We start from the raw sequence: 27,835 nt of genomic DNA on the forward strand, positions 1-27,835 counted from the left end.
AACTTCTGCCAGAAGATACTTTACACTCCAGAGAGTCACAGCCTCTGACTATTTGAAGACAACTGGCAATAAAGCACTTGTCCATAAAGTTTTCATATATACCAGAGTGTGATTTGTCTGTTTTCATTTCAACATGAACTACTGTGTTACTTCCAGGCATGGAAAAACAAAGGTAAAAAGATCATTTGCCTTCTCTAAGCACTGAGGCAGGCACCACAACAAGCTGAATATTAAAACTGGGTGGTTTTATTAAAGCTGGTATAATAAAATGAATAAAAATTTTTTGCATTGTCAAAAAAATAAAATAATAAAAAACTATGGATGGGAGAAAAAGCTTCATTGCAAAAAAAAAAAAAAAAAAAAAAAAAAAGGGGCTAATAGAGGGTCTAAGAAATAAAATATGTAATGTCAGCCAAACCAGGAGTCTCAGAAAAAGAACCAGATGCCATAAAAAGAGAGGCAAAAAAGAAGCATCCTCCTAGGACTCCGAAAGAGAAGGAGAAAAAAGATGCGTACCCTCACATAAAATCAAAATAATACCACAAAAGTTGGGAACCTCCCAGAAATTTAAAAAGGAAAAACATAATGAAGTTCTGAAAAGATGGTACAGAAAGATTAAAAGAGAAAGAAAGAGTAAGTTAAAGGAAGGAGTTGGATACTCTCCTAAGGAAAAGAACCCATTTGAGAAGCAGAAGGGCTTCAACATCAAAGTGAATAATGCACATATTTCAAATTAGTTATAACTAAGGGCAACAAGACTATTTTGAGTAAGTCTAAATATTAAGATATTCAAAATGCTGCTCTAGAAAGGTTTCTAATATTCAATTATAAGAATACCCAGAAATTTAAGTTTTGATCATAAGCTGAAACCAAAGCAAATGTTTTGCTAGTGAATATTAACTTCAAAACCTTTCCAATTACAGGCCCTATGAGTTAGGGTTAATTCAGCTGGACTTCCACATCCAGAGATGGGGCTTCCAATTTTATTTTTGGCAGTTACCAGAATGCAGAAGTATCTTGCTAGCTCCCAAATATTTCAGCTTCATTTTATACTTATTTTTTTATGGAATTAACGTATACCTACTTACTTAAAAAAAACAGGTGAGGTAGTGACAGATTTTATCTTTTAATGAATGAAAGAAGCTCTCTTACAGTGCTGTCTGATATACAACTCTAAAATTGGAGGAATTTTAGAGGAAAAGGAAAGACTGACATGCAGAAGGTTTCTTTTGCTTCAGTTTTCTTCAGGCCTAAAGTAGGTCCCAGAAGCAAAGAATATGAACTGGATGAAACATAGCACTTGGAATGGTGCAGCCTTACTTCAAGAAACCTCACACAGAGTTATTATATGAATGGAAAGAATTGCCAAATAGCCAAGAAAATTTTCACAAAAATACTAAGATTGATATAAACATATGATGGAAATTAACCATCAACCACAGAGACTTAAATCTGTAAGACTGTTGCAGTATTTTAGTATTTTATGGCAAAAGCTCCGCATGTAATTACAAACAGCAAAGCCTGCATCTTTTATTACAAAAAAGAAAATAACAAAAAAATCAGATAGTATTTCTCCAAAAATCCAAAACCTTAAAACTGATTCATGTTACATTCTGGGGGTTGTTGGAGAGTTTTTTTGCTTATCTCCTAATACCGCATTTTAGTTTTTAACACTTCATCATTAATAATACTGAAGAATACCTACACCTAATTTATCACCACGTTGCAAGTAAGTCTGTTTCTCTTTAGTCCACACTTAACAGCTTTTTGTTCACCCCACCCATGAGATATCTAAGAGTTTGAAATGCGTAAATCATCTAATTAAACTATTTTACAAAGTATTAACAGTTGTCTTACGCATGAGGGATTGTAGTTTTGAAAATATCCAGCATGCAAGTGCAAGTTTTATCCCAGATTTCTAGGGTAAACTTTTCACCATTAAGGATGACAACATTCTCCAAACAGTTTGTACCAGATCGTGCCAGTTGCTCATTGTCTGTAAGAGACAAACAGGGTATTTGTTCATTCACACTCAACAGAGTAAAATGTTAACATTGTTTTAACATAATTCGTGCAGTTCCTACCTTGTTGCACACACCAGTACAGCTGTGCAAATATATCATCCAAAAGAACATCACTAAGTACTTCTAAATACTGTGTAAATACATCACAAATTGCATAAAGTGCATGGTTACAAGTAGTTGTCATCCATTCAGCTTTCTAGGAGTCAAAAAAAGAAGAGTTACAACCTGAAGGTGAAACTTATAGATAAACATATAGATGAACATTTGTATTTACTCAATTTGCTTTATAGTGACATGAAATTAATTTCTGTACCTCAAAACCTCAAAATTTGGAGCCTTAACTCCTGCTTTGCAAACTAGCAGGTTTAAAAAGAACTACAGGAACAGACAAACAAACACCTGTCTTAGTATCCAATCCTAGCTCAATGATTTAACACCAATCTAAAGCTGTGTTTAAGCATTTTCCAGGGAGAAAAAATTTAATGAAGTGAGATATGTCCTATTACAAATAGCCAGACAAAGCCTCCTAAACAATAGACAATTTTGATCTAACTTCCAATACTAATAATTTACACATTGGTTACATTTTAAAGCCCATTTCAGTTGTTTTTCAGAGCAGTACCTGGTTCTGGTTTGGCAGATAAAAACCTGAATGGCTGGTCAAAAGTGTGCAATGAGAGCACAGTGCTGTTTTGGGTGGTTTACGTTTGTTTGTGGGTTGGTTGTGGGGTTTATTGGTTTCACTTTGGCCTAAGGGGTTTTTTTTCCCCACCATGTCATCAAAAATTTTGAAGTAACAGAACTTATTTCCCCTAATTGTGACTTCACTGCTGATTACAAGCCTCACTCAAGCGAGCATGTTGTGTGTCTCAGATTTCAAACATCACACATAAAAGCTACAGTTCTTAGAAACCCTATATACATTGCATTTTATTCTATTCTTCTGCTGGTCCTAGTGTAAACTACCAGGTCTTTTACACATATGGCTTTAAAAAATGAAAAAAGTGACAACACCTGCCAACGGAATGCCATTAAAACAAAACAAGGCTACTAGAACCACAGGTCCACCATCCAAGTTTTGAGGTTTACCCTACATTACTTGACTAAGCTATATTACAAGTTTTCTACTGTAAATGTAGTTCTCATGTAAATTATCTTCCTCCACTTTTATCACCTCAGTCTGCTGTTCTGGCAGTTTCATGTTGTCAAATATCCTGAAGACAATCCGAAACAAATCTTGCCACCAGTGTTTTTCATAAGTATGGCCATATGTCTTCATTATTTCAAACATTACTGTTAAGCCCCTGAAATGAAGAAAGAACAACTTACACCAAGAGTTACAGAAAGACATGAACAAGACCAAGTACAACTACAGCAGCAACAACAAACTCAAATGCTGTTGAGAACATTATGCATACACATGAGTATCCAAAACATAAGTAGAAAATCAGCTTGTAAAAAAGCACTTTATTGTCGCAGGCAATAACCAAAAATATTTTTGAGAGCTGTGGTGAATTAAAATTAAAATAGTAAATCAGCTCCTTTACCAAGGGCCACAAAAATTAATAAAATATTTCCAGTTAAAAAGTACAAAAGTCTAGAAACAATTATTAACCATCACCAGCTATAAAGGGAGTCCAGATGCACAGCTCCCATGCCAATGTGTAAATTTAAAGTTATTTGTCTACAACCCCTCATATTTCACATCAGAACTATAACTGAATACGCTTTACAAGAGAAAATCATATTCCAGGAAAATAGGCAAGTTTTACATGAAATCAGAGTACAGCTTTGCTTTTTTTAACCATTTCTGCGATCCTCAACCACTTAATGAATCATGGTATAAAACCAGTTTTAAGATCCCCAAGGTAAGTGGGATGAGCCAGACAATGCAACCACAACTACATAACTTATTATAACAGAAAATCAAAATTTCAAATGTACAGAACACAGGCTTAATTCCTATATTCCAGTGTCTATTTAAAAGGTGTTTGTTGTTTCTACAGTGGTATCACCTGAATTAAGTAATTTTACAGTGATTGCATTTACCAAGAGTTGTTTTTGTTTCAAAAGCATAAAGTAAGCCTTTTAAAATTTGAATTACAAATACTGATTGTTACCTGGTTCTTACATCTAATTTGCATCTATTGATGATACAGGACAACTCAAATAGAATTGGGAACCATCCTCGCACCCACACTCTGTCTTCAGGAGCTACATTCATATCATCACTTGTGTATTCCTTGAATGCCTTTAGAAGGAAACAGAGTTATACAGTCACAGAAGTTAGATTCTTTAAAATAAAACTCAATTTGAACTGTAAGCAACGATCTCTCCTGCAAGAGTATTATACCCTGATACCTGAGATGAGTTGGCAATTAAAACAGTAGCACTGGGAAAGTGAAGTATTTTTCAAACTAATGCTTAGTATATTATGATGAATAAACTTAAAAAAACAGACAAGATTACATATTCAAGCACCAGTTTTTGCTTGCAGTTCAGTGTGAGTTTCTTGCTCTCACTTTTTACAGAGATAGCTCTGAAAGTGAGGACCTAACCATAACATTTTGAGGATATCAAACATTTTTGCTTATGCCATTATCCATTTCTTCACATTTCCCAGCAGAGAGCAGATCCTGAGATACAATGACTTCCAACAGCTCTCAGGAATGCGAGCTGAACTGGGTGTTAGGGATGGGCAGAGTGGAATAAAAGAAGAATAGAAAAATCCCTGATACTTTCAAAGCCTGTGAAAAAATAGCATAACTATTTTTTCTTTATAAAAGCACTTACAGTTTAACACAGACTATACCTGAGGCCTGTCAGACACATATTTTGCACAGTGGCGAATGAGGCGGATCGCTTCCATACTGGTATCTGGAAATGCTGCATTGCAGGCAAATTCAGACAAGCACTTCACTGCATCCTGGAAAGAATCTATGGTTGCTGGGAAGTGTTTCTCAAACACGATTGCTGAGAGAAAAGTGTGAACAGGGGAAAAAAAAAGTGTCATGCTTAAAAATCTATTAATTCTAATATGAACTGTCTGTAACAGAAGTCATGAGAGACTGGTTCATTGATTGGTACTGTCAAATGCCTGAGTAGTAAGAAAAACTAAAGAAAAAAAGGAATAAAAAAAAAATTGCCCAAAGGACATTTCATTTTGACAGTGAGTATTTAAAATAAATTAAGGCAGTCCTTGGACTAAAGCAGGGAAATGTAACAAGCAAGACTAGAGCAATAGGCTTACTGTTTAACACTAGAATGTCCCCACAGTTTAAGAGGGACACATGAAGTATGGAGTTCCATCTAACTAATGGACCTCCTGCCCAGCAACATGTTGCTTTGTTTTTAAATAGCTGCTTTTGATGAAAAAAAGGTGCTTCATTGAAGATGAAACAGTTTTATAAACTTGCAGATGTTCAGACAGAACAAAGAGATCCCTTAAAGCCTGGGATCTAGATTAGAATAGAGAGAGAGAAAAAAATTATCATAGCCTTCCCCTAGCTCAGCACTTTCTCCTAAACCGGCCTTACACAAACACAATTCAGAAAAACAGAAAAAGGTAAGCAAACAAATTTTTACTAAAAAAATTTAGTAAAATATGTATATTTTTTTTCCCTATGGGAAACATCAGAATACCTTACCTAAATAAAAATGTACTCAATTAAATAGAATTATCTAAGGCCTGAGTTGTTTTACTATAGAATGCAACAAACAGATGAGTTTTTTTTTAAAGGCATAAAGAAAACCAGTTAACTCTACTCTAACTGAATGACTCTGGTAAGCATCTTCCCAGAGGACCAATTGTAAAGTGTAAATGACTGGTTCCAAGACATGAAGCAGGCTCTACTATGCAGGCTCTGCTATGCACTCTACTATGAGTCCACAAAGCTTCTTGGGCTCTGGAATGACACCCGCTTCCATGATGTCTGAATATTATCCATACTCACTGACAATGTGTCCTGTAGTCTGGAATGCCAGTTCCACTATACTTTCATCCTGATCTGAGGCTGCCAGGTGAAACACTGAAAAAATGTTTTTCCAGCCAGAACGAATGTTAGCAGCCTGGGAATTCACCATCTGTGCAATACACCGCACAACCATGTCTCGAATAGTAGGAGACCTAAATTAGGATAATAAACAATAATTTTTTAACCTAAATTACATAATCAATTTGAATAGTGTAATTCTCTAACGACTGATTTTACAAAAGCAATTTGAAATATTAGTTGCAAAAGTTGATGCTTGTGATCCCAGGCAATTCAGTTAATATGTTATTACCTGTTCCTCTTCATGATATGTTCAAATGGTCTTAGGAAGTCCTTCTGGAATCGGAAATTAGCAAGTTCTCCTTTCTCCAAGAACTTCATTGACAATTGCCTTAATGAGTCTACTGCAAAAATAGCTACATCTTCATTGGGATTGCAGCCAACCTGAGAACACAGAATAGAAATGCAGAGTAAGCTTGCATCAGAATTCATATGGATTCAGCGTAAGTTGCCTCTACAGTTGATAACAGAACTAAGCAGTACTGAAAAATTAGTGAAATTAAACAGAAGTCAGTTTCAGAAACCACACTGTTTATGCAATTCAATAATCCCTAATTCCAGCTATTTTCTATGTTAAATAATTTGGCATTTAAAACCTCCTAAAAATAAGCAAGCCATCTAAAAGACTTCAACAGCTGTATTAAAAATGCATGTCAAACATTCATTTAATAGAGTCAATTTAGACTTGAAGACAACCTCTTAAACCAAGCATCATGAAACACCCCCCAAAAATTACAGCACAAAACTAACAGCAGCCAGTTCTAGACTCAGGTAATGATAAATAACATAATGTATACTTTTGTTTTTATATTTATTATATTGTGTACCTCTGCCTTCTTGCAGGTCTTTCCTGCTTTACAATTTTTGTTGGTTCAAGCTTACAGAAAAACCACTATGTTTCATATAAGCACATGATTTTCCATAAAAGCTCAAAATAAAATAATCTGTATCAATAACTGAAGAGGTATGCACTACAAGCATTAACAGGGATACCTTGTTAAAATGATCACCAATAACTTCCCAGATCCTAGACCACTGTAACCTTATCCGGCCCATGTTGTAATAAGAAATCTCTACTATCTTCTGCAGACTAAACATTCGAGGGTGGGTAGCAGACAGCAGCTCATCCATAGACACAGCACAAAGCCAGCGAACGAAATCCACTGTAAAATGACCACAGGTTTTAATGCAGTATTTTTCCAAGGTCCAGTTTACAGGGGTTGGGGAGGGGTAGGGAAGAGATGAAACTTACCAATAGCATTTCCATCCAACCTGGTAGATCCCGTAAATATTCTGTAAAGTACAGGTAAAGACATGGTTAAAGTTTCTTAAGAAAAGCACCTGTTAAGTGTTTTCAAGCCTTGGTGTCTTTTTTTTAAGAATATATAGACAGTCTCTGATTACTTTTATTTATTAAAAAACAATTAGTTTTTACAACTGTAAAGACATAGTGAGAGTACTGTCAGCTTTATCATCCCCGATTGAAATACAGAACCCAAACGTCTCCAGAGTGCCTAACACCCATTTGCCATGAAAAGCAGATATTTGAAACACTTCCCATTATGAAGCAGGGAAGCACACTGCAAACCTAAACAGCTATGGTGTGTTTGACATCAAGCCTCCAGTGCACTTGATGCGATTTTACTGCAAGACAACTTTTCACTGAACTGACATTGATCTTGCTGCCTGTACTTCAACCATAGAAATGTTTGCAAGCCTTCAAAATGATACCTCTTCATCAATTTTGACAACCTTTAAGAAAATTATATGTTCTGATTTCTTACATGCTGAGAAAGCAAGATCCATGAACACTTCAGTCTGATCACTACTGTATGATATAAACAGGGAATGTTATAATATGTATTCTGCCTAGCCAAATCCAGTTAAAATTAATGTGATTCATAGAACAGAAGACTGGAATAATAATTTTGGTCATTTCAGAAAACATCTACATAACCTAGAGAAAAACAAGGAGTCAGTAATTACATTTAGGAGAAAAGGAGTCTGACAATAATGCCCTCAGTACTAAGGCAAAATGAGATTTGCAATCTGTTACTATATACAGCAAATTAAGATTCAGCAGCCACTACAGCAGACTCCATTCTGTAAGTCTTCTGCAGTAATTTTTTTATCAGTAAAAAAGCTTCTTGCCTCATCTTTGCCCTGCTCTTTCTTGCACAAACACCCATGATGCAAAAAAAAAAAAAAAAAAAAAAAAATCCACCCCCTCTAACTGAAAAGCACTTCTCCATGGTAGTTTTTATGAAGGCTTTTTCCAAATAAATTATTAAATTAGTAAGGTCCTTTTCTTAGCACAGGGTATTCAAATGCTGCTTGAAAACCTTCAGGTGTCAACAAGAAATTTAATACAGTACCTGTCTACAGCAACAACAACACTTTGGGAGCTAGTTTCTCCAATGGATTCCTGAATACTTGCTATCTGCTTCCAATCCACGTTTCCACCAACTACAGGGAGAAAAAAATGAAAATTGGGTAAAAGAGAATACAGAATGAGTTGGGAAGAAAGAGGAATAAAAGTTGTGCCACTACCAGTATAATTAAATATATTTTTAATTCACAAAAAAAGGAAGCACATTATGAATTTGCCTTGCATGAGCTGGCTATCTCAGTGAACAGTTGCAAGTCTTAATTATCCTAATTACCTAATTATTATATCTCTATCCATGTATAAATTATATTAGTCCCCCAAAACTATCCACATTTGGAGCAAAAGATAGAAGTGAAAAAATAAAACCCACAAGGATCACCTTTTTTTCCTCAATTTTTCAATGAAACTTTGGTAATCTTGCCACTTAGAACACACAACTTAGAACACACATATGACTGAGAATATAGCTTAGGGGAGAATTTTCTCACACTTAATTAGCATCGAGTGAGTAAATCCAACCCAAAAGATTTTATTTCTTATCATCCAGAAAGAAGAGCTTCCACCAAAATTCCATCTTTAAGCTACATCTCAATTACAGCAAAATTATCACCCAAAAATAGTGAGAAATATCTATAAGTAAAACCAGCAATCATTTATTTTGGAGGCTGGAAACTGTAACCCACATCTGGGAAAGCTCTGAAGAAACTGCTAACTTTGCAGTGAGAAAAATCCTGACATTTTTAGCAATCTCCAAACTCCCCTTGAACCACCATCAAAAAAAGAGCAGGAATCTTGCAATCACTTAGGGTAATTCCACATACCCTGTATGCAGGGCTTTTTTTTTTTTTAATTTAAGCAATATAGAAAAGAAGAGAAGACTGAAAGAAGGCAAGTAGTTTTGATCTCAGAGGTTTGCTGAGAGAAAAACTTCTCATGTTTCAGCCTGCCTCAGAGCCTTGATGTGTTCCATCCACACTTGGAGGTGGCTGGAGATGACTGTCTGTCAAATCTATATAACCTTACCCACCTGAAGTACTTTTCTAGGGCATTGATGGAACAACTTTTCTGTACCTACATACATAACCCCATGCTAGTATCTCAGCACTGTATAATTCCACTGGGTTGGATCAAGACTTCTCATTAAGCACACAAGCTGTCAGTGTCAATTAGCTTGAATCTTGGTAATGAGTCAGCTAAGAAATGATCAAATGAGCAGTTGAGCGTGAAGAGAAGGGCTATTTCCAAGGAGTTGGAGCCTTAACCAACTTTACCAGCTTATGTGAGGATTCCCTGTTATCACAGGATTTGTAATTCAATGCTTGAAAACCTGAACAGACAGCAGACTTACACTCTAACAGTTGTGAAATCTTTTACAATCAAACACAGGAGTCAGCTAGGAAACTCTGCTTTACAAAATAAGAGATTTCTCAGATTCCCCCTGTCCAAAGAGGATTTCTGGTTACCCAGGAGCCCATACACTTTGGCTATAACCTACTCACAGCAGCAAGTTTTGTCTTCCAACTTTGTGAACAGAAACTGACACAGGAGAAATGCGGATTTCACAATTACAACTCCAAATAAGGCAATATTCCTACCAAAGGAGCAATAGATCAGATGCATTCACTTTTACAACCCCCATGCTTGTGACGTTTTGAATTTCCAAGTACAACAAAAAAGGGCCACAACAGGAAGGTAATACAAGAGATAAAGACACTTGAATGCAGATGCCTGAACAGCCACACCTGAATCCTTGCTGAGGTAGTAAATGAGCAAAGGAGCTTTTGGGTCTGGTTTTGTTGATCTTTGTTATTTCAAAAAACACATTAACTTCAGCAAAAAGAGTGAGCACTGCTGCTTATCCACATCTGATTTTGCAAGTAGGTATGAAAGATGGAGTTTCTGTGTCACCAGACTGCAACTTGACTCACTCTAAAGAACTATTTTCCTGTAAAATATGTGTCTGTGTATATGGACATACACACTACGTGTTCTGCGCAGGAATTTAGGTTTTTAAAAAGCTTGCTTGAAACCCATAGTTCCAATGCGTACTTTGGAGTAATCATAGAAAATTAAGCTATCTGCAAAAAAGGATTTGTGGAAAGAAGTGAAATAACTAAAACAGTTGAGAAAATGTTCTAACCGCCCCTTAGAGCATTTTCCTATAAGACTGAAGCAATATTATTAGAAAAAAAAATGGTCAAGTTTCCATATGTGCACTGTAATAAGCATTCCAGAAACTGAATTCAGAGAAAAACATTTTATGCATTTGGGCATAAACTGTTTTCCCTAGAAATGTAGCTGACAGCAGCAAAAGGTCTTTATGAGCTGGACCTATACCAATGAGTGGCAAGTATGATTTAGGGACACCTGAATACCACTTGCATTCTTGAGTTATGAGGACTTAAAACTTTTAAAGGCCAGTCACTGCAGCATAAAGAAACTGCCCCAGGATTTGGAAGTAGCCAAGCTGCACAAGTCATCAGGGAATACTGAAGGACGCATATTGGAAGGGCAAGTAGAAGCACAGTGTATGAGATGTTGGAAGACTCACTGATTTCCAAGCCCAAGTTTTCCCTTCATCAAGTCTTGGCAAGGTGAGGGCAGTACAGAGAGGCAGGCCAAAGGGGAGCAAAAGGGAAACAAAAGGAATGACCATAGAAGAAGAAAAACTCTCTGAGGAGAACACAAACCTGGATGATTAGAACTAGTTTGGGGGCTAAGATCAGGAGAAAAGAGAAAATTATCATTACTCAAAAAAAAAATTACATGAAAAACAAAGGTTTTGTTTGGTTGTGAGTGAAGTACAAAAGGCAAGAGATAGTGAGCATCACATTCTAACTGAAACTTTCTCAGAGTCAAAAAGACTTTTATGTACACTTTGATGCTTCCAGAGTTTTTAAATACCCTACACCTATATATCTTTAACTGTGTTCCCACTTAAACAAATTAACAAAACTCCCAAGATTCTAAAGATAAATTTAAGGTAAGTCTTATACTTTTCTAGGAAGATAAGAACATAATCTTGTTTTTTCAGCATATTGTGGTGCTCAAGCCTAAAAAAGGCACTTAGTACCAAAGTAACCAGAAAAGGAAAGAAATGAAATTTCAGAATTTAAGCTAAATTAATCTCCCACTTGGTTTGAATTCTGTGTATTTCTCACAAAGCTCCACAACAGATGCTTAACCTACACATACTGACTTGCTTGCTTGGTAAAATACTTGGCACACTAATGTTGCAATATTATTAAACCTGGTCATACCATCTGCAATCCATTTTTAGTTGGAAAGTGATATTTTAATAGAAGTGAACAACATATATAATCTTCTTATATTTTCCACCCTAACAATAATAACAGAGCAAACTAAATATTCCAGAAATTGGAGTAAGTCTATTCAAAGCATAAGTTTTACAAGGACTACTTCATGGTCTTCTGTCAGAAACTCACATAAAAACACAGAACAAGTTTAAATAGTTCTCTGAATAAAACCAGTTAAATGAAATACTTAATATCTGAATCACTTACCCAGTCCCAGCCCCACAAATTCATCAGGTGCCTGATCTTTTGTTCCAGTAAAAGAACCTTCCCTGCCACGCACTGTCCCTGAGATGTAGCGAGGTTTTACTCCAGTTCCTATTAACTGTGCCAGTTCAAGCTGACTGATGCACTTCAGAATCTATTCCAGAGAATAAAGAAGTTGTTTACCAACCAAAAGCAGTTTGAAATAGTAAAAAACAAGTAAAGATCTTTAGAAGGAAAAAATTCCAATACTTGAGGTCAAAAAAATCTGTTTTTTTCCTGAAATGAATATAAATTTAAATAGTACTGGATTAGTCTCTCTCAGTTTTTTTTCTCACTTAGAAATGTTTTGCTACTTTAAGAAATATACATGCAGCACTTACTAAACCCCACTGTGTTTATGCACAAACAAGCACACTACTGTGCTGAAAATCAGTGAACATGCTTTCTTACAGTTCAAGTACAAATGACTTGTACCTCATGCCAGGAATTTCCTAAATAGTTTCCATCTGTATGAGCCACAGTGATGAGAGTTTTAATGGTGTCAATGTTCTTCTGCTTCATTTCAGTAATACCAGAACTCACTGTAAGCAACGTAAATCTTGCTAATGCTTGAACATAGGCATCTCTTTCAAGCTGCAAATGGGAAGGAAAGAAACAGAAGTCTCATAAATATTTTTGCCACTTCTTGTTCTTAGTACAATCTGTATGATTTCATCAACTATACCATTTACCTTTCTCTTCCTAGAATTGAATTTCCAAAGCATAGTGAAAATATCTCAAGTTCTTCACCAGTAAGAAGATATCTGTGGGATGAAATCAGGTTCCTTCTATTCAGGAACATGAAGTGTAATGTCTGACAGCATAGGACACATAAGATGTGCTTACATTTCTGGTTTGGTCTTTTTTGGGGAAAACAGGAGCTATTTCAGAAGAAATGCTGCTAATTAGATAATTTTTCAATATTCTTGTACCATACTCAGACCTACTCTGAAAATGCTGCCTTAAACAGACTCACTAAAGCTTTAGCATTTTTTTGTCAACAATATCTAAAAAATTTATCTAAAAGGCCCAATATGCCAATTCTATGGAATTGTTCAAAATCTATTTGATTTAATTTGCACCATTTGGAGCATCTGAGAAGCTTCTGAAGAAGTGTCATGGGTAAACAGCAAGTGACCAAAATCTAGACAGATCTCTCAAAAGAAAATTTTACCCAGTTACCCAATTTTTATGTGTATGGTGTCTATAAGCAGTAAAGGGAACTCCTCAAATCTCACATGAACCAATTACAATGCTAAAAAGGGGATTACAGTTGAGCCCACAACTGCATTTTATTCTCTTGTTATGTATAAACTGAAGGCTGTAAAGTGAAATGGTTGTACACCAGATAAACAAATGACAATTATGAAATATATTTAACTGTTTGGATATTTAGGGCTATTTTTAAAGTAAAAAGTCATTCAGAACAGAAAACAACCAAATATTAAAAAAACCAACAAACCCAAACCCAGAAAGAATGGGATTCCACAGAGAAAACACTAACACCACAACAGTGGGCTGTGGTAGAAGGGACAGACTGCCACTGAGCCACTGACCACAGAATAGCTGACACATTCAAACCCAACCATTACTGCAGGGTATGCTGGCAAAGGCAAAGAAAATTATGTAGAAGCACAGAAAAATGAAGTCTCAAAGAAAGAGTACTAAGCAATCAAGCTTTACAATTTACGAACAGCATATTTTCTGTAAAAACAACATTTTCCATTTTCAGTCCTACTCATTCATGCAGGTACTCCCCCCTCCCCCCTTTTTCTAACCCAGCACAGTCGAAGACAAACAACTAAATAATGTGTCCATCACTCAGAAATTGAAACTTGATGATATAAGTAGATTAAGTACATCCTTTTGATGCATATCTTTTCTCAGACATTTAAAGACAAAAGTCAGACTGTGTGACAAGTCTAAGATTAAAAGTATAAATAATTAAAACCAGAATCTATAATTGAGGTTTTAGAGGTGAACATGCATAACTTAAACTAGATGTTTACTCACTACTGTTATAATGCGTACTTTGGAAGTTTTCTTAAAATTAAGGGAATCCTGGTCCTTCCATTATCTCTCAAGGTGTGTAAATGTTAATTCTTAATAGACACCAATCTTAATTTCTGTACATTTACACAACCAAAATTGGAAAAGTTGCCATCTCTGGTTAAGCACATGAGGAAAAACTTCTTTCCAACAGAAAAGATCCTTAAACCAGCGCTTGTACAGACATGCCAGTCTCCTTCAAACCATCACAGCTATCTGGTGTCTACAGTCAGACAATATCCCACCTAACCAAGACTTTGTGAACTAGAATTATTCTGTAATACTGAAATCACCAACAAAGCAGTACTGTTTTTAATTATATCAGCAAAACAGAATTTCCACAGAAAACCAAGAAGTAATAATGCTTATACTGAGAATAGAAAAGCAATGCTTCCCGTTTTCTGAAACGTAAAAACTTGTTTTTGGAACACCTCCAGTTCAATCATGTCCCAAGCCAGTGGAAGGGTACAACTGAATCACAGAGATCTTGGAGCAAACATGTCCTTGCCCTCCCCAGCAAGGCTGACCATTGCAGCACTGGGAGCTAAACTCTGCATCTGCCGAAACTGGTATTGGTACCAGTTCCACTTCTGCAGCTTAAAAACAAAAGTAACTGGAGTGTGTTTCACTGAACATCTGCAGGCTCCAGGAAAGGCTTTGTTAATCAAATTTTTATGTCTGTTAAGCTCGGGAACAGGTGGTCATGCAGAAATTAGGTGGAAAAACAAAGGAAAGAAACCTCACATGATCTCAAATGGACCTTTTTTAAGCAGCTGTATCATAGGTCCCGATGTGCTTTTCCACATCAGTAGTAAAAAGTTATCTAATTTGCCAAATACAAATACAAGGGGAGAAGGAAGGAAAGTAGTCCCTATTGTATCATAGTTCAACATCTTCTGTTTAGTCTTACAGAGTTGGTTTCTGGGTTGGTGTGTATTCTCTTGGTAAGCATTTTCAGCATACACGTGAAATAATACAAAGCCAACCATACAGATTTTGCCTGCCCCTCTCTTCAGCTATCTCTATAACAGACTTACGGCAGAGCAGTACTCCATTTATTAACTAGTAATCTACAATAACATAATTCTACCTTCCCTACCAATGGTTTCTAAATAGAAAAACAAAAGCCAAAAAAAGCCCAAGTTTAATCACCATTGCCCTATGGAGCCAGAGAGTCTGGCATTCGTGGCATTGCACTTCATGCAAGATCCATTCATCAATTACATCAGGAATGCCATTTTCAGTGCCATTACTGTTAAAAGGGTACCCATTTAAAGACATCTTGGATTAATAAAATCTCTCTGAAGTTGAGAACAATATTTCAAATACAGTTCACAGAGATACTATTTTACAGGACAGAGAGACTCATTTTATAAAACAACACAACACGTCTAAACAGCTTTGTAACAATGCTAGAAATAAAATAACTTTGACATAAAGGTAGTCAATTTCTAGGGAAACAAATATTCAGTACAGAGGCACAGAAGCACTTACCAAAAAACACCAGGAAAAATAAAGGTCACTCCATGTACACTTCCAGTTAAATATCAGATGAAATAGTAATGTCAGAACCAGGCAGCTTCTATCTATTGCAGTGCACAGCTTCAGCAGCAAAGACACTTAGAATCCCACTAACATCTAGCTGGTACATAAATCAAAGCATTGTCTCAATCTTACATTTTTTACCTGAATGTTGAAAATGCAAGCAATGCGGATTGCACATCGTATACCCTCCAGACAAAGAGAGGCAACTTCAGTGTCATCACAGTCCTGCAGACCCACACTGAATGCAGCCAGGAAAGGTGTCCATGCCAACTGCAATGTATGCAAAGCAAGTGTCATATTATCAGCAATTGTTGGCACTTGAGGGGAATGTTATAGTTTCACCATCTTGCTGAAGTGTAAATTCCATTCTTAACTTACATAATCAACCTTGAAGCTTTTTGACAAAAAGGAAACAGAATGTACAGACATGAAACATGTAATAGTAAAAAGTGTGGTTAGAAGAGGTATGAGACACAGAATGAGGCCAAAGTAATGCAGAGGGGAGCTCCCCTCCAAAGCACTTGTCCTTTCCCTCAGCAACAAACATACAGCCATTTTCAGATAGCTGTAAAAACCAAATCCTAAAGCTATGTCAATTAGATGTCTGAGTTTTAGCATTCGCAGGATGACTTTTATCTATACGCATTGAAAAATAGAGTAAACAGTTATTGTAAGACCAACACACCAGATAACAGATTTATGATGAAAAGTACAGATTTAAGTAAGACTAGCTTATCCTGATAACACCAGAAAAAAACAACAACAAAAAAAGGAGGGTAGTAAAAATAAGGCAAACTTTATTAATCACACTAAAATTATAGTAAGCTAACAACAACAAAATAGAGGACATGCCTCTTGCCTTATCTCTCTGCTACTAATTTTATTGCCCTTTTCCCTCCATCTTTTTGTACCTAAGCTACTACTGATGTTTCCCATTCCTCTTGCCTTAGGTGGCACTGAGTACTGCAAGAGAGACCACACAGTCCCTTCCTTGTGGTCAAGGCTCCCCCTCCCAAAGGCAGAAAAAACAGTGAGAAGATGCAGAGGATCCTGCAGTAACTACATGGAGTTATGGAGAGGAAACACTACGGAACTCAGAATGGTTTTAGAAATTGTTTTACCTGAAGTCACCCCAGATGAAATACAGAGTCAATGGGAACCGCAAGGAGCAAGAGATTTCACACTTAATTTCATAATAAAATGATGCACCACAGAGCTTTGGTTTCATTTAAGCCAGCAGCTCCAAAAGCACTACCTTCAAAAAGCATTTAATGCTTGAACATACCAAACTATAACTGTGGGACAGCATTAAAGGCATTGGATGAATTCACAGATTCAGGATTTAATTCCCTATTGTACCACCTTTAAAGGTCCCTTCCAACCCAAAGTATTCTATAATTTTATGTTCAGAAATGTATCTTTATTTCCAATGCCTTCCTAATTTTCCCTGCTATTGTAACCAAAACTAATCTTAAAAAAACACAAAACTGAAATAGTTTCTTAAGAACTATCTAATGTATCTAATATCTGTATACTGTGCTTTGTAACTAGATGTATGCTGTTATTTGTAGGCTGTTTTGTTAATACAGGTGAAAATCAAGCCTCAAAACCAGACAATCAATTCTGGGCTGCTTAGATGGGTGCATAAAGTGAATTTTTGCTGTTTTAAGAATTCAGCCAATGTACCTGTAAACACAGTTACAATGACCAATTTTATGCGGAGATCAATGGGTGAGATACCCAGAAATTTCTAAATTTTTATTGAAAATTTAAGTCTGAATAAAAAAAAAGTGAAATTAGGTATTCAAATTCCACAGTTCTCACTTGTTTTTCAGAAGAGGGCCCTCTGGTCAATACATTACACTACCGTCCTCAGTACTTGTATTGGTTCATGAACATCCTCAAGTAACTTCAAGTAAAAACTTATTTTTTGTACCTTCATGAAACATGTTTAGGGTGGTAATTTAACCAGGGTGCTTCATATTTTGCTCCTTTGAAAATGAACTTGGAAAATACACTTTTCAGACAGTAAAGGATAGGAAGTATTAGGCTGGTACCTTGAAGAAAATCACACTATGAATTTTACAGATGCCTGCACATGAATTATTTAATTTTAGCCTTCAGGAAGTCAGCAGAGAGAAAGTATAGTACACCTCTGCTATGTGACACCCTGAACAGCCTAAAAGTAAATTTTTAACAAGGTCTGTGCTTAGTGTTCCTCCATACAAATCAGATACTATGCTAGTTTTTTTAATAAGGTGACAAAGAATTCGTAATTTTGCCTTATAGACAACGATCTTCCAGCGAGATCCTCGTGTGCCCAGGTGGCCAAGAAGGCCAATGGCATCCTGGCTTGTGCCAGCAAGGGTGGCCATAAGGACCAGGACAGTGCTCTGTATTCAGCACTGGTGAGGCCACAGTTTGAATCCTGTGCTCAGTTCTGGGCCCTCACTGCAAGAAAGGCATGGAGGTGCTGGAGTGAGCCTAAAGAAGGACAATGGAGCTGGTGAAAGAGGCGGCAGTTGGTCTCTTCTCCCAAGTAACAAAGGAAAGGATAAGAGCAACTGGCCTCAAGTTGCAGCAGGAGAGGTTTAGATTGAATATTGGGAAAAATTCCTTCACAGATGCAGTTGACAAAGTTGAAACAAGCTGCCTAAGGAAGAAGTGCAGGCAGCAACCCTGGAAGCATTTAACAGACATATAAATGCAGCACTTCAGGTCATGGTTTAGTAGTGGACCTAGCAGCACTGGGTTAACAGCAGGATTCCAAGCTTTTAAGAGTCTATTTCAACCTAAATGTTCTGTGATTCTTGGGCCTGGAGCTCCACCTAACCTCACAGCACATCCCCCCAGGGAAACATTTGTTTATTCAGTGGTAGAGGTCTGAGACTTCCCTGGAGCAGTTCACAAAGGGGTCATGGGAGCACCATGATTTGAACAAGGGCACAAACAAGAGTAAGGTAAAGCCCTAACAATTTATCTCAATGGCAGGTGACTGCTGTCAGTTAGGTACAGCAGACACCTCATCCAAGTGCACACTGAGGCATCCTACACTGCTGAACATGCTCTGTCTATGAATCTGAATCACTGCTATGGAAAAGGCATTTGGGATGCAGACAGCTTTGCACTTACACAATAGCAGACAGGTGCTTAGAATAATAGTTTAATACAGGTCCAGCTTCCTCCCCTACACCAGACCAGAGCCCTAGCTTTCTCAAGTATTAATTTGCAACAGACAACATTAGAGAAAAGTTTTTCCTGATAATTGCTCCATTGCCTTAAGATGCTTCTTCTATCAGCACAGAAACTTCTTAGATTCCAGATAAATGAAACTAGATTAGAAGGCTCAAAATCCTCTCTTTTCTGTAGCATGTTAAATAATTCACAAAATGAGCAAAACACAGCAGATGCAAATCCTTAGTATTTTCATTAAATCCTGTCAGTCAGCATTTTGTATTAAGAAACTGTGATATTCTACATGATTATCTAAACATGTACCTCACCTTAAACATGGGTCTCACATGCTCCAGGTGTGTTGCACTGGTAAAAGGGGCCTGAACATGGCTCACTGCCTCCATAAGAGCTTTAGCTGTTTTAGCCATTTGTTCCATTTCCAAGTTATACAGGAGTCTTCTCTGCTTCTCGCTAGCAACACCTGCAAACACATTTTTTCTCTCATTTGTGCATCTTTAGGAATATAATAATTTTACATTTTTGATTAAGTACAATATTCAGATGCATTTTTGTATTATCTTTACTTTCTGAAATTATCACACCAGCCTTCTCATATTTCATTTACAATATAGATAAAATTTAACTTAAAGTTTTAATTTAACTTAAAGCTTAAACTTAGTTTGTATTTGAAATGCAAACTATTTTTAAACCTTTACAGAATTTTAAGATTTTAACAACAGAGATTTCTTCTCCATCACCTCAACTGACACCCACTAAGTTAAATTCAAAATGAAGAGCTATGTCATAGGAATCCATCAGCAGAGAAAATAACAATAAAAATAACTGGACACCCTTTTTCAGTGTGAGAACTACATGAAGCCTTTTCATTTCCATAACAGAACCTCAATCTCATGAAGACAGTGAAATCCAAGTAGCACGTAATAATCATCTTTTTAAAAATGACAATAAAACATTATGTTAAGTGAATGAATACTGAAAACAAGAGTATTTCTTTTTTTCAGATGCAAATTTCCTGCAAGCAATCTTGTTCATAAAGCTAACCTAGGACTTAAATTATACAAATATGTTGGGAAAAAGTTAAATCTCTCTTAATGTTCTCTGTAGAAAAGCTAGAATGAGTAACATCTCAATCTTCATAATGTGTGAAACACAAAAAGTTTTTCTGTTATCTGAGAGAGGAGAAGATAATTAATAAAGTGTACGAATTAGGGCCCTAAGAATCAAATATTGCAAAATATTTGAAGACAGATTGGTTATTGCAGGAAATCACAACAGTTACTTAAGAAAAAGAAGACACACAAAGTGAATGTGTGCTGCTCTGTACCTATTGGCAACCATGCAATTTCAGAGTCCTCCAATTTCCCTGTGCTGCTGCTCAACAGCAACACCTGCCTCCTCCATGGTCAATGCACTGACTGGCAGGAATTCAGATGCAAAGGGAAGTGAAAATAAGCAGTTGTATTTAATGCAGATTTGAGGTTAGCATCACACATTTATGTTAAAAAGAAGAGGATATGAAATTAGAAGCTAGGACCCTGTGAGTTAAGTGAGCGGTGTTTGCTTCATTCAACTCCTGTTTAAAAAAGGAGAACTTTATGAAACTGAAGAGCCAACCCTTGAAGAAAGCTAGCAAAGTCACTACTTACTTTGTTTACTGGATTTTGTGGGTATTGTTAATTCTTTTGTTTCTTTCATTGAAATCTTCTTTCCAGCTATTTCATTATAAATAGCAGACAAATATTCTTCAGGGAGATCTTTACTGTCATTGATACCTCTATTCATTTTAATATACTGTTCTTTTGTCATTTTATTCTTAACCTGAAATGTAGAAAGTAGCGTAATTATCAACAAATGAGGCAAGCTTATAATTTACAATGCTCCCTGTAAAAATGCCCAGCCCACAAGAAGTTACCATCAAGGATAAACCTGCTGATTCAGAAGACATTTTAAAGTATTCAACACATCCAAGACTACACTGTCAAATCTACAATACACCACAAAGCCATGAGGACATTCCAACACTCAAACATTTGGTAGGATCCACAGATCAAATGTATGTCAAATTAGATGTACATTTAAAAAAAAGAAAGGAAAAAAAGAGCTTTTTCTTGTCATACAGACGAAACTATCTATCATGCAGAAAGCTACCTTACAGAAAGCCCTAACCAAAAAAACTTCAAAACCTCAACACCCATGAAACATAACACTGTTACTTAAAAGATGCACTAATGTACACTACCTTACTTATTACACACATACTGATTTTAAATTGGACATCAAGCTTTAACAACTACATTGTCACAAAGCCTGAAAGTTACCTGCCTACGAATTACACAGATAGTTATTCCAGCAACTTACCTGTGGACTGTGAAGATCTGTTGTCAACATGATAATTGAGTAAGCTAAAACATAGGCAGTATCTGCACTAGCAAAAAGAGTTTGCCTGAAGGCAAAAAGGAGAGAAAGAATAGCAAATTTAATTTATTAGGATTTTTTACTAATTACTCAGCTTTCCAAAGTTCTGAAGAAGAAGTGCATCTTACCCTTGGTTACATTCTAAATATCTAGCAGCAAATTTCTCCATTAAGCGATCAATTTTTTGAGCTTCTCCGGGTAGACGAAATCCTTCTAGAAACATGCGCAAAGCTGAAACGAAATCCTTTCCCGAAAAGTCGTGTTGGTCTACATATGCATACATGACTTCTTTGTTAAATTTATCATTGTCTCCCAGGAACTCCCCAACCTGAGTCTAAAATAAGAGTAGAAAACACAAACTAGTGCATTTATATTTGAAAAATAAATAACAACAGTTAAATGTCGTACAAAAAGAGGCGTGTATTGCAGTTAACTGAGACATGTTCCTGCTTCTCCTCTATTGTCTGAAGCAAAGTATTTTGGCCATGTATTCCATCATAATGCTCTTACATGCTCATATGTATCTGCCTACATTCTCCCTTTTCTGCTTTTACTCACATGCCATTTGTTTGTTAGATAAATTCCACTTGTGTACAAGTCAAAGTTAGTATTACTAATGATTGTACTCTGCTAAAATGATGTTTGTAGTTAAGAAACTTATTACAGGAACAAAAAGCTCACTAAACTCAATTTTTTTTCCCTAGAGTACTGATCTCAAACAGATGCAAGGGATGCTCTAATAAAATACCTGGTACTCAAAATACATCTGAGTTGATCCCCATCAACACAACACAGTACAATGAAAAAGAGCATGCATTCAGATAAAGATTTCTGGATATGCAAACTGAGGTTAAAAAATGTTTTAATGTCTGATTCTAAATCAGACATTAAAACATCTCACAATTCACAACATTTCATACTGAAATTTGTGAATTCAGCCACAGTTGCAAACACGGGCACCAATGAGTGTGGCCTTTATGCATAATGGTGAAAACTGCTGTTTCAGAAAGTTAGGTTTCTCATGACAATATTAACACGAGATATTCCCACCCATATTGCAGGACTCTTCCAAGTCCAGCAGCAACTGCCAGCTGTAAATAAAACCAAAGAGCTAATCTCAATTAACTAACTTTCCTCTGGGGGCAGAAAAAAGTGCTTTTAATGTTGTTGCACCAGATCATTATTTTCACCATCTCTGAAGGACAGACAATTCTGGCAGTTCCGTACTAAAGTATATAGGATTACTAAGTTGCTTCAAGCTATACTAGCAACTAAGTACAAGTTTTGAGTCAGCTCATGCAGGTCAGTCTTTTGCTTTATAGGATGCTGAACCACAGGATGCATAGAGCACAGGCTAGAGCTCGACGGCTCCCTCCAACTCAAATTCCTTGAACTTACAAATTTTAGAAGAGAGGTTTCCTTTTCTTCATTCCACAATAATGTAATAGACATTCTGACCACTATCAGCTGATTTGCAATTAGTATAAACACATCAGCATGAGCACAGACAACCATCAGGAAAACAGTTTCCTTACTGAATCTAATCTTTCCTCTTGATGCAAGAATTGAGCAATATCTTCAGGGGTAGTGCCAAGCATTCCTTGCTCTTGCAGGTACTGAATCCCCCTCTTTGGTTTCTTGTTGAATCTGTACAACGAAGAGCAAGATGAAATGAGAGTTAATCCTCTTACCCATGCAAAAAGCTGTACTAGCCTAAGTAAAGAAATTCAGAAATTTCAGATAAGATGCTGAAAAATCTACATATTAAGTATTTTAGATAGGAATGAGCCATTTCCATTTACTCTGGCACTCAGGAAGAAAAAAAATATTCTACAAAGACAGCAAAATCTTGAAAAGAACAATTATGCTGTTGATTTTTATCCTAATCTGTATGAAACAATTAACAAATCCATTAGTTGCCTGTAAAAATGGAAACATACAAAACATAGAACCAGGGAACTGAAGGAAACTAAAACCCTGAAGGAATAAGGCATATTCGTGCAGAGTCCCAGAACAGTACAACAGGAAACTTTGATTTTTTTCATAAAACTGACCTCACTGAGGAGATTAAGGCGATGAAGATAAAATCACACGGAAGATTCACGTCAGACTGCACTGAGAAATTACACTATCCTCCAGTTCTAATTATGACATGTTAATTAATCATAAGGACTCATCAGCATAAGCACATAGGAATTTTCACCAGTAACATGTACACTGAAACAGGTCACATTCAAATGATCACGAGTTCAATGTTCTTTTTATCCAAATATAAAAACCTTATTTTTAGACAAGCAGGTCTGGAGAAAAAAGAACAAACATTCAGAGTACTCATCTTCTAGCTGTGAGGAACTAGGTTAACACAAAACACTGTTGACAGGCTCCAAAGGGGACACCATTCAGCACTCTTTCACCAGAGGAAGTGCTGTTACATCCAGAGTTTTTTTCCTAACACAAGATGAGTATCTATGAGGAGAAGGAAGAAAAACCCAGGAATCTTCATAGCTCCAAAAGAATCCACCCTCCCATGGGTGATAAAAGGGCACTCACAAGTCAATTCCTTGTTCTATTATTTCCTTTTGCTGCTTTAGGACCTCAAACTGCTCTGGGTTGTCAGTGCCAGACATCTGTGTGCTGTAACTGCCAATTCCTGATGAAGCAGTAGAATCCAAAGAATTTAAGCTTCCATATCTGTTAATTGTCTCAGGGTGTTTGGTTTCACTGCTGTCCGGTTCTGTGGGTTTTTCTTGGCCTATAAGGTGGAAAGGGTTAGTTACATATATCCAAAACACATACAGTGAAAAGAAATAAAAATCACGACAACATATCAAGGAGAATTCTGTCAATTCATTACATACTGAAATTTGAGTCTTAAATTAAACTATAATTTCAGGCACTTGGGGAAAAAAACCCCAACACCTCAGAAAACCAACTTCAGCTTTTTTATTTTATTTTTAAATCCAGTGACACTTTTAACCTGGAGAAAATATTCTAAGTTTTTGAAACACAGTGTCAGAAAGAATTTAGGCATGCCAAGGAGCTGGTGCTCTCACTTCACAAAGACAGCCATGCTAAACAATCCTAGAAAGTTTACTAGCTCACCTACCAACCTAATCTGAAAATTCTGGCATAACCTTAGGTTGGATGAAAACAATATTAAAACAAGTAATTATTTAGTTACTTCACAGCTTACAACATTCAAACTTCTACAGCTATGTAATGTGTAAGTAAGTATTCAGTAAATAAGTAATTTTTAAAATAACCAGTAAATAAGTAAAAAATGCTCTCTCTCTATTCAGCTTGCTTTAGCAGTTATTTAATCAATATGAAATTAAATAAATTAGGGGAGCTTCAAAGAAAGTTTTGAGGCACTTTTAAAATCAGAAATACAGAGAATAACAGGATTTAGACATTTTTCAGTCCAGTAGCATTCTAGGAATTCACACGATTAGGAAAAGACAACCAAGACAACTTGTTTAAATAACACCAAACTTACCAATGCCCCTACCAAAGGAAAAATAGTCTGGACATTAACAACATTAGAATACTGGAAGAACACACTGAAGTCCTGTAGCACCTCATTACTAAAGGCAGAAGAAACACATCATATGTCTTACCAAGGGTTGTCTGGGAATTGGGATTTACATATTGATCCTTACTCCACTCCACCATGCATTTCAAGATTGATACTAAGCATTCCAATCCTTTTTTCCTCAAACTTAATTCCTAGAAAAGATTTCATAAACAATTAGTTAGTGGACTGGAGAGTTTAGCTCAAGCTATCATGCCAAGAAACATGAAACTTCATTAAGTTTGGTACAAGTTTTACCTGAACATTGGACATGCCAAGTTCTTGGCTACCCCTTCCTTGAGCAATCTTTGATAAGTCATTAACCAGCCTTTCAAATATATTTGCTGCATTTAAGTCACAATCATAGTTCACGTAGATGTCCACCACACTCTGAGCATCTATAAATAAAAAGTGACATTGTCAACCTTGGAATAAAAACTAGGTAATTCAATGAAAGGCAAATATAGTTTTATTCTTTGAGATAAAAAACTAAATCTAGAGAACAACAGTCCTTCATACCTGCACATATCCTTGTCAGTGTTTGTATAACCATCCACTTATGATCAAATGAGCTAGTAGAAGTTTCCAAGATATACAGGAAAATTTCTTTGAAGAAAACCTAAAAAATATTCCAGCAAGAGGGAGGAAAAAATCTATTAAAAAACAGTTACTAACTTTGATGGTCAAAATCCCAACATAATTCTGAAAGCAGCACTTTAGAAGCACAGGAAATAATGAAAAGGCAAAAAAAAAAAAGGAGGAAAGGAAGAAATACAGCTTATGATTGATACATGCAAATTAGGAATGTGAACTATTTACTTATGTGCTTCTGCAGTGTTGCCCAGGTTTATTTCTAAGCATTCAAAAGCAGAAGAATTTGGAATAATGTCAAATCCTGAAGGACAATTCAGCCTAAGAAGAAGCCTAAACTGCTATTGAGAGTTCCTTTGGGATTTTGAAAGAAGAGGTATTACCTCATGACAAAAATACTTTATGATGATGACATTATGGCACAAACATGACAAACAGCTACTTATGCAAATTTGAAGTATTGGACCTTCATGAGAAGGGAAACGTCTTGGCACAAAAGAATCACTCTACAATATTAGATTATTACTGGAAGAAAGGTACTGGTCAGACACAGCATGCAGCACCTCCATTAACAGAAAAGCTACTCTTCACTAGAATACAGGAAAGTTTGCCCTGAAAATATTTTAGTACAGGTGCTTTTGTTTGGAACAGAAACTATTTTATCCCCTATCAATTAGTTCCTCACCAGACTCATCAGCACTATAGGCTGACTAATTCAGCCAAGCTTGCTTAGCAGCTGAACTAAAGCTTCTTGCTTCTTCCCTGGGCAGCAGCAATTGCTGTAAGAGCCCCTGAACTCAAAAGTGAACAGGACATTACATCACCCTTCTGTACTTCTGAGAGCTCAGCTCTTCACAGCCACCTGTGGATCCAAATCCACAACAAACAGTTTTACTAGACAACTGCTGAGAGTTTCAAGCCACTTAACTGCTCCAATAGCATCACACAAATATCCAAATATATAACTACCCTTGTTTTAATATTGACTGTTCCTTCATAGCACAGATTTTTTACAGAGATTTTTATGCTATTAGCCAGGTAGAGAAAAACATAAGGCTGTTTCCACTTTAAGTCATACATCTGGGGAAAAACCGCAACACTGATTTTTAGGCAACTTTGGTGGTAAGCTACCTCTTCAAGCAAAATGTGCTAAAAATAGTTACATTTTATTGATCTCTTTAGAGAAACAGAGGCACACAGCACAATGTCAGCTAACTGTCTTTATAAGGAAGGCATCCCTATGAAACCTGAGGAGTTCAACACACAACAATTCCAAGACTTACATGTGCTTAAACATACTTAAGCGTACTAGACTAATTTTAGCCACAATTTTATGTAATCAGAGAAAGACAAAAACTAAAAACATGTCATGCTGTGAGTAACCCTCAGTTATACATTTGGTGTTTTCTGACTTTTTATTGAAAGACACTGATTTTATATTTCTCTGAAACTAGCAAAAGTATTTCTTTTCTGGTAGGAAATTTAAAAAAGAAGTCACCGATGAAGCAGAAAAAGGTTTCAGGGACAAAAACTAAACCCAAATCTAAGCTAGAAGAGAAAATAGCTGGAAGCACTGCATACTATCAAGGCACTTCAGATCTTTATGCCTCTGAGACCAAGCCAACTTCTTGCTTCCGGTGTCACCTTTGGAAAAGCATATCTTGAAATGAAGAACTTCTCAAAACCATAGTTACGGTTTACATTTCAGCTACTTAAAAATGCTGTTTATCAGTATATAACTTATGGCAATTCACATCAGAGGTGAGACTTTGTTCATAACATACTGGAAAAGTAAACCAGAAAGCAGCTATTTAGTATCTTTTGTCAACTGAAGTATGAGTTTTAAGGTAATCACAGTTAGGAAAGGGTGGTAATGGTAAGCACAGCTAAATGACACCCCAACTTCTCTAATAGCTAAGATTTGATTTGCTGCAAATATATTCATTAACCCCTTCAGAATTACTGCTACAATACAACTAAGGTACAACTCAAACTATTTTACTGTCAGAGGGCAGTGTTAGCTAAATATATAAGTCAACAGGCCACAGGAGGGTGACTTTCAACAGAATCTGAAACTTTTCTTTTCAAACATGCCAGAAAATTCTTACACAGATGAAAAATGCAGCCTCAATCCCAAAATATATAGATTTTGCATATTGTAAATCAGAGCATATGGCTCTCCTTACAGCTTCAAGACACAAACTGCATGTGAAGTTATCTACATTTCTACCCACATCTTCAGAATAACCTTTAGGATCAGTAGCTGAAAGAAGAATTCTTAGCTCACAATCAGGAAAAAGAAAGAAGTTTCTAGAAACTGCTGTACCCTGTACTTTGTAAAAAATGGGTACTTCAGCAGCACCAAGTTTTTAGGTGTGCTATTCACAAGGAGGAAATGTAGCCCTGGTATGTGGTGATGGTCCTTAGCATACTCTAGAACCTGC

The 27,835-nt window shown here is 36.3% G+C and overlaps 1 protein-coding gene across 2 annotated transcripts in view; it reads right to left on the reverse strand.

Moving 5' to 3' along the window:
• ARFGEF1 (ADP ribosylation factor guanine nucleotide exchange factor 1) overlaps positions 1-27,835 on the reverse strand; it is an 84,973-nt gene that overhangs the window by 9,606 nt on the left and 47,532 nt on the right. The window contains exons 11-32 of one of the 2 annotated variants that reach the window (XM_059861655.1): positions 25,320-25,419; positions 25,059-25,198; positions 24,847-24,955; positions 23,780-23,981; positions 22,765-22,876; positions 21,358-21,563; positions 21,173-21,257; positions 20,461-20,632; positions 19,123-19,274; positions 15,761-15,889; positions 12,461-12,619; positions 11,990-12,140; positions 8,452-8,542; positions 7,329-7,369; positions 7,070-7,239; positions 6,309-6,460; positions 5,978-6,150; positions 4,837-4,997; positions 4,145-4,275; positions 3,199-3,328; positions 2,085-2,220; positions 1,858-1,996 (exon numbers count right to left, since the gene is read on the reverse strand). In XM_059861655.1, the coding sequence (XP_059717638.1) occupies positions 1,858-1,996; positions 2,085-2,220; positions 3,199-3,328; positions 4,145-4,275; positions 4,837-4,997; positions 5,978-6,150; positions 6,309-6,460; positions 7,070-7,239; positions 7,329-7,369; positions 8,452-8,542; positions 11,990-12,140; positions 12,461-12,619; positions 15,761-15,889; positions 19,123-19,274; positions 20,461-20,632; positions 21,173-21,257; positions 21,358-21,563; positions 22,765-22,876; positions 23,780-23,981; positions 24,847-24,955; positions 25,059-25,198; positions 25,320-25,419 (3,041 nt within the window). Of the gene's footprint in view, positions 1-1,857; positions 1,997-2,084; positions 2,221-3,198; positions 3,329-4,144; positions 4,276-4,836; positions 4,998-5,977; positions 6,151-6,308; positions 6,461-7,069; positions 7,240-7,328; positions 7,370-8,451; positions 8,543-11,989; positions 12,141-12,460; positions 12,620-15,751; positions 15,890-19,122; positions 19,275-20,460; positions 20,633-21,172; positions 21,258-21,357; positions 21,564-22,764; positions 22,877-23,779; positions 23,982-24,846; positions 24,956-25,058; positions 25,199-25,319; positions 25,420-27,835 lie in introns of both variants that reach the window. The other variant, XM_059861649.1, reaches the window with a different exon arrangement.

The sequence above is a fragment of the Haemorhous mexicanus genome, chromosome 1, assembly GCF_027477595.1.
Source record: "Haemorhous mexicanus isolate bHaeMex1 chromosome 1, bHaeMex1.pri, whole genome shotgun sequence".
Taxonomy (NCBI): domain Eukaryota; kingdom Metazoa; phylum Chordata; class Aves; order Passeriformes; family Fringillidae; genus Haemorhous; species Haemorhous mexicanus.